We start from the raw sequence: 16,569 nt of genomic DNA on the forward strand, positions 1-16,569 counted from the left end.
GTATTATTACTTGTACTTTCTTAGTTTTAAAGACTTGTAAGGAAAATTATGACATACCCATCTGATTCTGGATAAAGATAATTTATTTTATTCACCTGAGGGAGAAACCTGCCCATCAAATGTTAGGAATGGAAAATAGGAGGAGGGAGAGTGAAGAAAAGTGATTCCAAGGGAAGGAGACAAGAAAATTATTTACGTATCATTTCCACTCAGTCTACTGCCAACTAATCTAGCTCTCTATACACAGACATTTGAACCCCAACACACTCACCTCACGTCCTATCCTGCCCAGGCCGACGATGGCGAGGGTCTTGCCATGCAGTTCAGAGCCCAGGTAGGTCTTGCGGTCCCACTTTCCTGCCTTGAGCGAGGCGCAGGCCTGGGGCAGGTGGCGGGACAGAGCGCAGATCATGGCGCAGGTGTGTTCGGCGGCGGACAGGGTGTTGCCGCCGGGGGTACTGCAAAAGAAGGCTTATATTAATGCCTATCGACAGCATGAAAATCATTAATCCCTTCAGCTAGAGGACCCAATTTTCGTTTTATTCTTGCTGGGACCGGACGATTTTATCAAGCTAAGGAGAGGCCTATTTGTGGATGGGTTAATGATGACTATCTCTAACACCTCTAGTTCAAAGTGTTTTCAGAAATTGGGAAAATATTTTCAGGATGGCAAAAATAAACTGAAAATCACGTCACCAAATTCAACACTTTTTTCCCATCCCACTATTCATCTGGGAAGCTACTGGCAACCGTCAATGTTCCATCTAGGTCCCCAATTATACTTTTGAGTGAACACGGTCGATGGGAAAACAGATAGGGATAGAGGGGATCTGGGTTTCATATTTACGAACTTTCTGGAGCTAAACCATTGCACTGGATTACTTGTTTATATATCTGTCTATACTCATATGACGGACAAATACTTCACAACCAATATAAAGTATATAGTGACGCGATAAAAATAAGAAAATCAACACTTTCGGAGGGGAAAGAATGTGAACTAATGGGGGCGCGCGCGCACACACGCACACGCACACGCACACACACTCGCACACACACACGCACACGCACACACACACATACTGATATTTTCCTTTTCCAGCAGTCCAACACTTCCCTTCAGGGTATAGGGAGGGAGCTGAGGTACATTTGATTGTACCGTATATTAATGGAACATCTTGGCTATATCAGTGCCACCACATGAAGGCGTCCCCCTCCAGCACCACCATGTTATACCAGTAGGAAGAGAAGGCTGGTCATTACCACTGAATATGCGAGACTGAGTAACCTCGCCTCGTGAGCCTATACTTCGAAGGGGGAAAAGTAGGATTAGGCACACGTAAATTATTCTAGATGCTCGTAATCCATGTATTTGATGATATTCACCAGGAAATAAAGTAACCCGATATGTACAAGAGCTTTTGTATATTTACATCTTCTCTTGAAGCTGCAAGTACATGAAAACTTCTGGTATACATCTATTAATCCATTCGTTTATATATTATTCATAACCGGTACGATATTTTAAATGCATCTTTGGTCCACTGTTAGCATACAGTAATGTTAAACGGGAACTTTCATTTGTTTGTCACACTCAGGCTCCTACGACTCACTCTCAGCTGAAACACAGTAAATTGCCTGGCGTAGCTGGAGTAAAATACTACGGTTGTCCCGACCATGAGAGGGTTAATGATCATTGTATTAACACTTTCGGGCTGTTACGTTCACTCTCAGTTGAAATAAATGTCTGTCGCCAGTTTAAGTATCTACTAAGAGCTGTTCCGTCGATGAAAATACCAATGCTGCACTATCATGGCCAAATCATAGAACCAGTAATAGCTATGACAACTAAGGTGGTCTATATGAATGCAATGAGAGGAAAACATAAATAGACAATCGGACAAACAGCTACAGTAGTAATCGTAAAAAAAAAAAAAAAAAAAAAAAAAAAAAAAGTTAGGAGAGGCCTTTGTCCGATACTGAACCAACAGTTAACTAATGATAATGTGTTGACTTTTAAGCACAAATCACCATTACGTTAAAAAATCACATAATAGTCGATTTTTAAGTACAAATTACTGTTATAATAAACAATTATACATTATCATCAGCTTACTGTCTCATCAAACACCAAAAGTGAAAGACATCTGAAGTGTGCTAGAGAGATTTATGTTGGTGAAATGAAATCATATATAAGAAATTTTACGGCATGATACGTCCCATTAACTCTCCTCCTCTTACTGACTCCCTTCAACCTCTGTCTCTTCGCCGCACTGTTGCATCTTTATCTCTTTTCTATCGCCACTTTAATGGTCACTGCTCCTCTGAACTGTCTGCTTGCATTCCTCCACCTCTACGACGGGCGCGTAGCACCCGTCTGGCAGCAAACTCTCATCCCTTTTCTGTCCAACTCTCTAATGCAAGAGTTAACCGTTACTCCCAGTCTTTCATTTATGCAACAGGTCAACTCTGGAACTGTCTCCCTCTGTCTGAATTTCCTGCTGCCTATGATCTCCGATCTTTCAAACGCAGTGTGTCCAGGCATCTCAAAATGATCGGATCTTGAATTTGGCTCTCTATTGTATTTTGTTTTTCTCTTGGAGGGAACTGTTACTGCGGGCTCATGGCCTTTGGGTCCTTCTTCCTCGCATTAAAAAAAAAAAAAAAATTTACGTGCGATCGAGGAGAAACTTTTTTGGTTAAGAGATATTTTTCTAAAGGATGGCATACATATAACCTTTATTATTCCATTTAGTACAACTGGCCTTTCCCCAGTTAAATGAAACTGTCTGGAGGAAGCAAGAATAAGATACAAGAAGATGTGACTGTCGTCGAGATCAAGGGGTTAACAGCCAGCTCACCCGTATTACAAAATCATGTGTGATCTAGCAGGCGAGCAGGTTGTGAAGAGAAAGGCAGAAGGCAAGGCTAGGCAGCTTCTTATGCCACCCGCAAGACGAGTCTACCATCTTTGGGGTAGGAAAAAAAATAGAAGGAAAAGTAGGAAGAAATTGGCTGATGTTTTGGTTGTGCTGTGCTCGAGAGTGTGTGTGTGTGTGTGTGTGTGTGTGTGTGTGTGTGTGTGTGTGTGTGTGTGTGTGTGTGTGTGTGTGTGTGTGTGTGTGTGTGTGTGTGTGTGTGTGTGTGTGTGTGTGTGTGTGTGTGTGTGTGTGTGTGTGTGTGTGTGTGTGTGTGTGTGTGTGTGTGTGTGTGTGTGTGTGTGTGTGTGTGTGTGTGTGTGTGTGTGTGTGTGTGTGTGTGTGTGTGTGTGTGTGTGTGTGTGTGTGTGTGTGTGTGTGTGTGTGTGTGTGTGTGTGTGTGTGTGTGTGTGTGTGTGTGTGTGTGTGTGTGTGTGTGTGTGTGTGTGTGTGTGTGTGTGTGTGTGTGTGTGTGTGTGTGTGTGTGTGTGTGTGTGTGTGTGTGTGTGTGTGTGTGTGTGTGTGTGTGTGTGTGTGTGTGTGTGTGTGTGTGTGTGTGTGTGTGTGTGTGTGTGTGTGTGTGTGTGTGTGTGTGTGTGTGTGTGTGTGTGTGTGTGTGTGTGTGTGTGTGTGTGTGTGTGTGTGTGTGTGTGTGTGTGTGTGTGTGTGTGTGTGTGTGTGTGTGTGTGTGTGTGTGTGTGTGTGTGTGTGTGTCCAACTTGAGATTCGAGACGAAGGTATCAGCTGTATGCCTCTCCACCCTCTTATATGGTGCTGAATCCTGGACTACTTACCAGCGTTACATCAAACAGCTTGAGTCTTTTCACATCCGATGTTTACAGCGCATCCTAGCACTCACATGGGAGGATAAAGTCCTTCACTCATAAATTCTTCACAGGGCAAAGTCAACCAGCATAGAAACCGTGCTGGCTCTAAAAAAAAAAAAAAAAAAAAAAAAAAAAAAAACACCTCAGATCGGTCGGACACGTGTTCTGCATGCCTGATCACCGCCTTCCCTGCCAGTTTCTGTATGGCCAACTCCCTGCAACACGTTGCAGCCCAGGGGGACAGAAGAAGAGATATAAAGGTTATATAAGGACAACGCTGAAGAAATGCAACATCATACCAAAGATCTTGAAACCAATGCCTCTGACAGAAAACAACGGCCAGCCCTCAGCAGCGAAGGAATCATAAAAGCTCGGCCCCTGTCCAGAGAAGAGCATAGACAACGAAGGCACAACCAAACAGAGTTCTCCCAGCAAACCTGGACTTGACATGGCAGCTGCGTGGCAAAGTATGCTGATCCAGAATCGGTCTGCACAGTCACACATATTGGCACCAAAGACTGAGAAACACACCATTATAGTGAGTATAGTGGCCGTCGCCATCTGTAGTAGGACAGCTTTAAGTAAGTAAATGTGTTGTAGGCATAATGACACAATACTATATGTGACTACGGTATGTAACTGTATAGCCATAGGTAACAATATGTAGAACAGGAACTTCTGTCTGAAGGTCTCCAGGAAGAGACAAGTAGCAGCAGTGAACAACGGTAAACTAAGATTAACTACGTTCATCGATATTGGTGGCGAGTGGTAAACCGAACTACAATCAAACCACGTCTTACGAGCTTATACAACGGTAAACAACAGCGGTAAACAAAGCCGCTTAACGTATCAATCAACGATCACGAACAAATTACAATAAAAAAAATCTACGACTGCTCCACAAGCAACAATCATTAATCAAACTCCAAGCAAATGCAGGGGGAACAAAACTACTAACCTAGTGAGAAACGACAAGCAACAACAAGGAAAGTAAGGAAGAAGGAAGTGCATCTGTACTGTGCTAATAGTGTTATGACCCAGCATGATGAAGTTGCATCAACTCAGCTGACCTCCAAGACCTCCACCGCCAACTCCACTCTCCACCATCCGTCCCCCCCCCATCATTTCCCTCCACCACCCTCCACCACGACCTCCACCTTCTCCAACACTACTACCGCCACTATCTTCACCACAACTACCAGAGTGAGCAGCTACTCAGCAGTGTGTCAAAATTCGCTGAGTAGGGACGACACCAATGACTTACCTACTTACTTACCCACCTACCACCCTACCTACTTACCCACTTACTTATCTACCTACGACACAGTGGGAAGGCGTGGCACTGACAACGATAACGCAACATCTGCTAATCATCTGACCATCCCTCCTCCACCAGCCATCATCATCATCATCTCCCTAGCCAGTATTCCCACCACAGTTAATATCAGTGAAGGGAACATTTACTTTATTAGTTTAATAGTACTACTTCACGTATATACAATCTTACGTATACACACAGTGACAGACAATATATATCCTTACATCAGCATATAATACTAACATGTGAAGATCTAGTGAGAACAGAGAATTAAAATACAAGGACAAACATATTCTTCATATTACAGTTTCAAGGAAAATCAAGTGAAAATGCCTGACACAAATGGAGCTAGCAACAGTATGCTATACTCAGCAACACACATTAGTACTTACAACCTATACCCAAAGATGAATTTAATAATGAGCAAACATATCAAGCTGACTTCACAACCTTTGGAGAACTATAGTATCATGTGATGTGTGGTACAAAAGAAACTAAGTGAATGATGTACATACTGTAAATATATTTAACTAATTTTATATAAAATAACAAAATATGGGGTTACATATTATATCACCTAACTATAAACTGTGCAACATAACTAAGCCAATGCACCTATAGTGTCGCACAAACAGATAGCAAGTACATCACATATGGCTGACTATTGTAGACTTGCCATAGTTCTATTATTGTATAAATGATGTACATATGTATCAGTGTGTGTGTGTGTGTGTGTGTGTGTGTGTGTGTGTGTGTGTGTGTGTGTGTGTGTGTGTGTATGTGTGTGTCAGACTCATACCTACTGTGGAACAGGAAGAGAGTACCTTAGACTTCAAGTGTTGGTATTCATGACCTTCAGTAAGCTGGAGTACCCTACCCTACACTGTACTCTGACCTTCTAATCACGTGTCCTCACATGCGGGGGATTTGACTGAGACGATAGTGAAATATCACTTTCTACGCATGAGCCGATGGTGAAAGTGGCACACGATAACCCTACTCCGAAGATAACAGCCCCCCCCCCCACCTCTTGAAGAATGACCAAGGCTGCGTTGCACCAGGACATGGCGCTGAAGATCGGTCCTCGAGTAGTAGGGGTAGTGGTGCAACCACTTAATACTTGAGGCGCGCATTAGCTTTTTCATTTTAGATACCCTAATTTTTAAATTATAATAATGGGAAGATACCGTCATAAGTTTGTGTGTGTGTGTGTGTGTGTGTGTGTGTGTGTGTGTGTGTGTGTGTGTGTGTGTGTGTGTGTGTGTGTGTGTGTGTGTGTGTGTGTGTGTGTGTGTGTGTGTGTGTGTGTGTGTGTGTGTGTGTGTGTGTGTGTGTGTGTGTGTGTGTGTGTGTGTGTGTGTGTGTGTGTGTGTGTGTGTGTGTGTGTTTTATCACTGATATTAGGTTTCATAATTTCTTGAAATATTTATAACCGATAACTGTAAATATAGGTTCCTTAATATTATGAAAATCATTTAACCAATAAGTAAGCTGTATCGACGAACCACAATCCGTGTGCTTTGTCGCTCACAGAGAACCGCACCAAACTGTGTGCCTTCCCGCTCAAGATTTCCCCGATTCCTTTAATAATTCTGAACACGAGATGGGATAGACACTTACTCTGGAAGGCATCGCGGAGGTGTGATGAAGTGTTGTTCCCAGAAGCAAGCGGAATTAAGGAATGATCGCGGGAAAATTGCTAAACCAAATCCTCAACACATGAACTTTAAGTCTTTATTTTCATTTTGCGTAGCTTATTAATTAACAGACATGGTGATGATGTTGTGATAAATATTTCATTCCTATCTTGTTATAATTCAAACCACATTTAATATTATCTAAAGACAATGAAAAATATACTTACAGGGAGTGTTATTTTATCGTTGAAATCAGTAGGATCCAAACCATTTATAGTTGACGGATGTCGCCAGAGACACACACCTCTCCCAGAAAATTCCAACCGAGACATGGCCCACGACAATCCCCCACACTTTCCCTCTCGATAGTTCTGGCTCTCAACACAGTATAGGGGAACCACACTCACCGCCGATAGCGTCAAAGCATCACAGGGTCGAGACAAAAATTCGTCTTATATTTCACCTCTTGTTTACACTTGCATATGCTGGCTAATATTCGTAGGCTAAGAGAGGATTAGTACGGCATGATGCGTCAGGATGGAAAGTGACGAACGTACCGTAATTGTGATGTAGACGCTGTGGAACAGTAAGCGAAATTTTGCTTGTGGCTGTACTTTTGCGGTAAATAACGCTTACATGTTTGAGATTCCGTACTAATAAAGTAGGATTCCAACCTTCCAACCCACCTGAATACTACTGGTTAGTTTAGGAAGATATTAGGTGTTGATAGTGCTGGACGGGGATGCCCGCACATGGTGGCACTGATATAGCCGGTCGGTGGATTTGCCCGGTTATGCAGATGTCCTTCACCTCCTTCACTGTTTCCCGAAATGAGGATGATGGACTGCGTGAAAAGGAGATCTTCAGCCTACAATCCACTAATTTCACACAGATACAATCACCATCAGGTGTTAGCAGTTTTGAGATGGTGCAAAGGAGGTTTAACGGTCGCTGTACACTCAGGGACGAAAGCTCGCTATTATACTGCATCTGCTTCACACTCGGGAATGTCCGTAACTCTCCTCCCTGACTCATCGCATCAGTGAATCATCCATGGGCAGAGTAAACTACTAAATATCTCTCAGCTTCGGAATATTAACCAGCATAGGAAAGAAGGAAAGAGAAGAGTCTAAATATTACGCCAGTTTTTGTCCATGGCTATATCTATCGAACTTCGGTTTCAGTCAACCCCTCTAGACTCAGGGACGAATTTACATTGAAGCTAATGAAGCTAAAGCCTCAGGCCCTAAACTTGTCAGAGAGGTCCCCAAGTAAATAAAAATTATTATTGACTGTATATGAATCGAAAAGACTGTGGCAGCAATACAAGCTACTTTGTATCGTCTTTCTCAAGTTTCAGTAAATAAAAAGTACAATGGCAGTTTTAATGTTTTGTGATACTGTGATACACATTAACAGCTAATGTATGTATGCAAATGGACCTCTAAGCAGAAACTGCCTTAAGCCCCAGGTACTCCTGTTCCGCACCTGCTTCACGTAGGGAAGGCATTCGACTAGGACATTATTCAACCCCTCAATCAGTTCATGCATTATTATTATTATTATTATTATTATTATTATTATTGTTATTTTTGTTTTTGTGCCCCTTGCTTCATGTAAACGTTAACGTTGTGGACTACAGATATTTGAAAACTTAAGCCGAGCCCTCCCAGTGGTTTTTGGTTGAAATATGTTGAAGGTATCTGTGTTATGATAATGAAGTGCGTGAGATACATGTGTTGTGGTATGAGGGGTAGCATTACAAAGGCTGAAGAGATAGTCAGTGACTCTGGTACAGCGAAGTGAATAATGCTTTCCTGTGGAGAGGAGTGTCCAGGGGATGTATTTCTGGAGGGAGCTCTTATGAGGAAGGCAAACGGCAACAGAGCTATTGGTGATCTCAAGGCAATTTTCTATAGAGTGCCCAACTACTCACCTCTGTAAGTAGTAGTTTAGTCGTTCCGACTACGTATGTCCTCCAGTCTTTTCAATGCAGTGTATCAAACTGCTCGAAATGAACAAATCTTAATTCTAACTTCCGTTTTGTCCAATTTTCTTTGGATGTGACAAGTTTTGCGATTCTCAGCCTTGGGTTCCTTTCTTACATATAAATTAAAGGTTATGGCTAAGTGTCGGATCGAATCTTGATGCTAAGACAAGATAAAGCAAGAAGACTCCCTCCAGTCACAAACACCTCCAACTAAGGCCGACAGGAAAAGTGAGAAGGACCAACATGTAGTACAGGAAAGCTGATGTGGAAATTCGTAGGAAAGAATTAGAAGAACCTATATTATACGTTATCATAACCTGTAAAACATGTGACGTCAAGTAATACTAGGTACATAACAAAGTCGTTTGAGTTTCTCACAATAATTACTGGACACACAAAAAAATAAGACACGTCAGAAATGTATTATTCAGCAAAGAACATGTTTGTCTGGGAAAAATACAAGTTGGCTGACGATTGAATGTCTCTGGTAACTAAGCGTCTGTGTTTATGCTCTTGTTTTTGAGGGGTGCAGGGCATATTTTAAGGACTTTCTATATGGCATGGTGAATACTGGATAGACAGATAGATAGACAGTCATCATTATTGCTTCCTTGAAGTGGGAATGGTGTAGCCAAGAGCAGCAAGGATGAGACTGATTTTGTTCGAGGTGATAAATATATGAACCTGAGATCATTCATCACCTCAAATACTTATTTCTTTATGGATCTCTATTACTATGGCACAATATTCTGGCAGCCACTAAGTAATTCTAGTCAGGTGACGGAAATAACCTATCAAGAGGTTATTTAAGCCTCCTGTCAGCTATTCAACCCCATTATCTTCAGCGCCACTTGACGTAACTCGCTCTATCACATACCTCGTACACACACACACACACACACACACACACACACACACACACACACACACACACACACACACACACACACACACACACACACACACACACAGAGCAGGGTAAGTGACACCTTTATTACGCTTTATTGAGAGAAGTGGGGCTATACGAGAAAGGATATTTGAAAAGGCTAGTAAGAAAAAGAAAAGAAAAAGAAAGAAATGAGTGTACAGATAGCATAGCAACGCCACTCTTGAAATTTAACCTTGACCCCTAACCTTGTGTTTTAATTGATCCACACCAAAATCAAGTCACTTCTTCCTATCCCCGAACACAATGTATAAGCGAATTTCTATCCTGATCAGGTTGGGCATTCACGAGATAGTTTCCGCATCTTGAACTCTAACCTTGATCCACGACATCTTACATTTAATCAGTCTATACCAAAATTCACTCAGTTTCTTCCCAGACCAACAACCAGTGTGTCAGTTTTTATTTAGATATGATTAGCATTGGAAAGGTGTGACCATTTTATACGTACATCGTTTCGCTGATGGTCATAGGTGAAGACATTATGCTGAGAGGCTGAAGTGAATAATACAAAGACAAGGGTGGGGGTAAAAGAGGGGAGGAGAGGAGAGGAAAGGACGGACATATAGTACATAGAAACAGACTTTATCACAATAACTACACCTTCTGGGTCGCATATACTGTAAATACGAGTTACTTAACTGTTGCAGACGTATGGGGAAGCTTCCATATACCTACCTTGAAATGACAGAGTGGTAAACATGAGGACGACAATTACACTTCGCGAATTACTGGAAGCATCAAAAGATTGGGAGCAGAGTAAATTAAAAGAAATGAGAAGCTTAATAAAACTGTCAGGCGGTACCGGGCATATAAAACAGCTCAAGTGCGTTGTAATGAATCGGTCAGACAAATCGGAAACAGGAGGATGAATATTTATTAATCCTTTCTCTACGAGAGGTCAGTCCTTGGCTACAAGTCGTTTGTCTAGCAGCCGGAATAGACAAACACACTGAAAAGGTCTAATGCCACACCATTTTTTTCCCTTAATAAGACTGAGGGTGATGGGTAAACACATACTGTACAGTCTCTAACTCTTTTACTAAGCTTCCTAATATCGTCTGTTGGAGAGTCAGAGTAAAGATGACACCAACGTGCAGCTGAGGGATTTAAGTGAGCCGGGAACGGAGACTGAATGGTAAATGGGAGGGGGAGGAAGAGGAAAGGGAGGAACCTACGCCAAACACATATACTCTGCCCTGAAAGAGGTATCACACGGTACCTCGTATGAGGTTTGCCATGGAAATGAGAGTAATGCGGTACGATATCGTGGTAACCGTCGACGATATCTCCGACAAGTTTGGAATCCATTTGGACTGCTTCCCGCCTCGGATATAAGATACAACACAGTGTGACCAACTATACCTCATACCAATTAATCTGGCCAGGCGTGTATGGCAACACGGTTCCTATCGAGATTCTGATTGGCTGGAGGTGTTTGGTCGATTTCGTTGTTGCTTAAACCGATACTCTCTTCATTACCATGTGTCATACTGAGTTTGTCGACAATACAATCGTCAAAAGCAATAAGAAATCCGTTATATACTTAACAACAATTAAATTTTCGTAGGATGATAGAGATGTGAGTCAAAAATGTATTATAACAGTCCAAGTCAAGGTCAGCATTCGAACAATTCCTTTATATCTCCGACGCTCCATAATTTAACAGAAAATTAAGGAAACCTGCTTAATCTAAGCATTAGTATAACACACATTTTAATTTTATGATCAGTCCGCACCCAAAAATCGTGCCACAACTCTGAATAATTAAAAATTCTAATGAAAAGACGAGTTCTGCGGCGAAGGAGGTTAAAGGAAATCCATTTCATTATATCTCCTCTGTAATCACAGTACGGACTGATCTTAGAATTTAAATGTGTTATACCAAAGCTTAGATTAAGCAGGTTTCCTTAATTTCCTGTTATATTACGGAGTGTCGGAGAGTTAAAGGAATTGTTCGAATGCTGACCTTGACTTGGACTGTTATAATACTTTGTTGACTCATATCTCTATCTTCCTATGAAAATTTCATTGTTGTTAATTATATAAAGGATTTCTTATTGCTTTTGACGATTGTACTGTCGACAAACTCGGTATCACATTAATTAATAAAGAGTGTATCGGTTTAAGCAACAACGAAATCGAACAAACGCCTCCAGCCAATCAGAATCTCGGCGGGAACAGTGGTGCCATACATGCATGACCAGATAAATTGGTATGAGGTATAGGAAACTCAACAGATAATATTTCGTGTTTTATCAATGAACATCTAACCTATCATGCAATACTTAATAAAAAAATTTAATTAAATATTATCAATTCTGAAAGCCATAAAGTGTAAAAAGTTCATGCACTGATGAAAACTGATGTAGATAAAATAATCAAGTGTTTGCATTTGGGGACTGGCTGTTCAAGGGAAAACACTTTGAAAATACAAGAAAATTTCTATATAAATCTTGGAAAACAAGAGAGAAGAAAAAGGAGTTCAGCAACCAGGACAGTAACTAAAACGACATAAACAGGGGCCGTTGAAAAGGCTATCTCTTGACATCATCGCATTGCATCTCTTCACCACGCGAGGCGAACACAGCACCAGAGAGCAGTATCTCTGTGCAATACAGTTACGTCTCAGGACCTTCACAGCTTCATCAGTGAAGATACGATCGCTTCTGTCATCGCTCTCGCCGCTAGAAACTCTGAGAAAGCCATTTTAACCGATGAGCCCCTGGACAATTCCTCGTCAAGACAATTCTCTGCCAAAACATCGACGATTTCCCGTCACAACAATTCGTACCTTGGACGATTCCCCGTCATTCATACATTATTATGCATATCAGATGTTTATTTAATTGTCGACACCGTCTGATGGTGGGATTGGATACAATGCTGCTTCTCCTCTACCAAGTTTGAATACGGGTCGGCGATCGCATTTTCCAGTAACCTTGACTGGGTACAGTACAAGTGAGATGGACACTGGCAACAGTGCGAGAAGAAGCGGCCTCGCCGACGATACGAGGAACGTGTGTGATAAGGTCTGTGCCTTGTCCCACGGAACTCTTCCTCGGCAAACCTCATACGAGGTACCGTGTGATACCGCCTTAACACTACATTTCCTTCTCATCTCACTGGTCCTTCTCACAGTACAAACTATATCTTCCTACCAAAACCATGATAGAAAAATCAGGAGATAAAGGGCAGAGGAAGGGAAGCATCAGGAGATGGAGATGAGAGAAGACGAAGAGGGGGAGAAGGAACTGAGGAGAATATGGGGGCAGAGGAGAATATGAGAGCAGAGGAGAATATGAGAGCAGAGGAGGAAAAGCAAAGAAAGGAGGGGCAGAGGAGAATACGAGAGCAGAGGCGGAAAAGAGTCGGAGAAAAGAGAGGACGGAGAAAAAAAAAAAAAAAAGAGGCAAAGAAAGGAGGAGCAGAGGAGAAAGAGAGCAAAAGAAAAGAAAGAGTAAAGGAGAAAAAGAGGTAAAGATTTGAGGGGGCAGAGAAGGAAAGGGGGCAACAAAAAGAGGGGACAGAGGAGGAAGAGAGACAAAAAAAGCGGGGACAGAAGAGGAAAGAGGCAGAGACAAGCGGGGGCAGACAAGTGGAGGGATGTCTGGTGTGACGTCATGTGTGGGGTGATTCTTTGTTGCGGGTTGGCAACTGAGTCACGTGGGTCAGCACACGACACGGCAGGTTTACTGGGTGGCGGCTGGTGGGGGGGAGGGGATACAGTAGATATGGCGGGGGGAGATGGAAAGAAAGCTAACTGGTGGTGGAGGGGGAGGGGAGATATAACAGATGTGGAGGGTGGAGATGGAAGAAAACTAACTGGTGGTGTAGGGGGTGGGGGGATACAGCAGATGTGGCGGGGGAAGTGGAAAGAAAGCTAACTGGTGGGGGGGGGAATACAGCAGATGTGGCGGGGGGAAGTGGAAAGGAAGCTAACGCCTTGTCCGCAACAGCCAAATTACTAAACGTACACAATACTACTGCCTACTTCATCTGTCTTCTGTTTCATCGTCTGCGCCTTGTATCAGTCCTACCCTCCCCCTAACCACACACCCCCTATGACTTACGAGATTCTAGAGACGGTAGTGAGGCAGGTGGGAGATGGGGAAGGGAAGGAAGGAGGAGCAAAGGGAAGGAGGGTATGAAGAGGGATGGGGCGAGAGTAGAGATGGGATGTGAAGGAGTAGGGAAGAGAGAAGGGAGATGGAGAGGGAGGGATGATAGAAGGAAGATGAAGAGGGAGGGATGATAGAAGGAAGATGAAGAGGGAGGGAGGGAGGGAGAGGGAGGGAGGAGGGAAGGAAAATGAAGAGGGAGGGACGGGATGGAGAGGGAGGGAAGAGATTGTGGGGATAGGTGATGTCGAGGGAAGGAAGGAAAAGATGCGGAGGAAGAGAGAAAGGTTGAGGAGGGGAAAAGAAAAAAGGGGGGCAAAAGTGAATGGGGTGGGGGGATGTGGAGGCGGTAGGGGTAAGAATAGGAAGGTGAGAGAGGAGGGAGGAAATGTATATAAAAACTTACAGATAATGATTACTGTTAAAGATAGAGTAATCATTGCTGTCAGGAAATCACCGGATTGTAGGTAAGGAACCATGTAGTTCAGTGGAAAAAAAATAAATGGACCAAGTAGAATGAATAAACTAGATAAAATTGTAAACGGACAGACAGAAAAGGAATGGAAATGGAAAATTAAAATATCAAGAAAGCAACAAATATTCCGATATAAAAGATAACATGACCTGATCAAATTAGCTTTGGTAAACACAAAATAGCATGAAGGCAAAAACTAACGTGGAAATGAGTCGTACTTTACAGTATGTGTGGATCTATGTGCGTCTGTGTACGTTTATATATATATATATATATATATATATATATATATATATATATATATATATATATATATATATATATATATATATATATACAGTATATGCATATTTGTGCATATGTATGTATTTACTTGTCTTGATATCAGTACTGTCAATTGTTGAAATGGAAGGAAGAATTCTGTACATACTGCAATTGTTTTTTCCGATTATGAAACTTGTATATTCATTTACACGCACGTGCACGCGCGCGCTAGCGCGCGCACACACACACACACACACACACACACACACACACACACACACACACACACACACACACACACACACACACACACGCACGCACACACTCACTCACTCACACACACACACACACACACACACACACACACACACACACACACGCACACACGCACGCACACACGCACGCACACGCACACAAAGTTCAGCACGTGTGTGAGGAGGGAGAAGTAAAAGTGGGCTGGTTAGGCAGAGAGCCAGAGACAGCAGAGAGGCAGGAGAGAGGAAGAAGGGGGGAACGAGAGGATGGAGGTGATGGAGAAAGTGGGAGGTGAAAAGGCTACCGGTACAAAAGAAGGCAAACAGCAACAGACTATTGGTTCTTTGGTATAGGTTAGATTATGGAAATATACCAACACCATTTTGCCCCCATCGGAGAGTAGGGACGCTTTGTTAAACTACCGTAATCCAGAACATTTAAGGGAAGGAGGCTGATCTCTCCTGGCAGCATTTGCCTAGTTATAATAGAGAAACCTTTGGCCATCATTGGTACTCGAACCGCAGGGCGTAGGTCAAAACGGGTTCCTATCCAAGGCCTTTACCATAAGACCACCCTACTTAATTATTGGTTATAACTATGATATACCTGTACATTCTGAGTCAAAGATAACGATAGGCAAACGAGAAGGCTCGTCTCAGACTCGGTAATTTCTCCCGTAGAAGCCATGTGTAAAGGACGGCTATGCAGTAAAAAAAAAACCGATATGGAATTTAATATAAAATTTGCATTAGTACCTTCACCCTGATGACATCTTACGTCATTCTGGTTTCCGCCGAATTATAATACCCATCAAGAGACAGCTCCCTCGGGCTGAAGAGTCAGAGGGCCTAACGACGAAGGTAGAAACGGAAAAGATATGGGAAGGAGAAGGAAGAGATATTAAATGAAGGAAAGGTACGCAGTATTGGGAAAGGGACAGAGAAAGGGAGGGAAGAAAAAGAAAAGCAAAAACTTAGGCGATTGGAGGGGAGGAATGCGGGGAAAATTATATTGAGAACAAGAAAAAAATAACAATAACAATGTGTGAAAAGGAATATAATGATCACAGCAATGTTTAAAAAAAAAAGAAAAGACATACGGGTCTATGGCGACCACAAGTACCATAAGGCGTCGCTAAAAATCAACCGGACAAACACCTTTCGCCCAATAACCTTAGGGCGTGACAGACTGACTGAGCAGCTTCAAGAGATGCTCCTGCATCGAAAAAATAATAGTACGTAGGCGAAACAGAGAAAGGGTGGGGGGAAACAGAGAAAGGAATAGCAAGTTAGAGAAAAGGAGAGTGAAGAGAGGAGAAAGAGGGAAATAGAGAAGAAAGAAAGGGAAAAGAGGAGAAATAAAGGGAGAAGAGAGGAGAAAGAGGAAGAAAGAAGAGAGAGGAGAAAGAGGAAGAAAGAAGAGAGGAGAAAGAGGGAGAAAGAAGAGAGGAGGAAGAGGGAGAAAGAAAAGAGGAGAAAGAAGGAAAAAAGAGAGGAGGAAGAGGGAGAAAGAAAACAGGAGAAAGAAGGAAAAAGAAGAAAAAGTAGAAAGGAGGGAGAAGGAAAGGTAGTAAGAAGATAATAAGCAAAGGAAGGAGGAGAGAGACGGATAAGTAGGTAGGGAGGATGACAGGGAAGGGTTGAGAATTGCTGGAAGAGGTAGACGAGAGATCGAAAGGGAAAGAAACGGGGAAGCCAGTTAATGGAGGGGTTGGGAGAGAGGGAGAGATTAAAGGCAAGAGAGGAGAAAGAAAAAAAAGGTCGACAAAAAGAGATAGAGGGAGAGAAAAAGTGGGTAACAGAGAGAGTTATCAGTAAG

General features: G+C 42.5%; 1 protein-coding gene across 2 annotated transcripts in view; it reads right to left on the bottom strand.

Annotated features, from left to right (window-relative positions):
- Positions 1-16,569, bottom strand: part of LOC145406210 (D-3-phosphoglycerate dehydrogenase) — a 100,462-nt gene that overhangs the window by 17,066 nt on the left and 66,827 nt on the right. For both annotated transcript variants that reach the window (XM_080277417.1, XM_080277416.1), the window contains one exon: positions 272-458. In XM_080277417.1, coding sequence (XP_080133543.1) covers positions 272-458 — 187 coding nt within the window. The remainder of the gene's footprint in view (positions 1-271; positions 459-16,569) is intronic.

The sequence above is a fragment of the Coenobita brevimanus genome, chromosome 69 (genome assembly GCF_032717465.1).
Source record: "Coenobita brevimanus isolate Jiangsu-jjx chromosome 69, ASM3271746v2, whole genome shotgun sequence".
Classification (NCBI taxonomy): domain Eukaryota; kingdom Metazoa; phylum Arthropoda; class Malacostraca; order Decapoda; family Coenobitidae; genus Coenobita; species Coenobita brevimanus.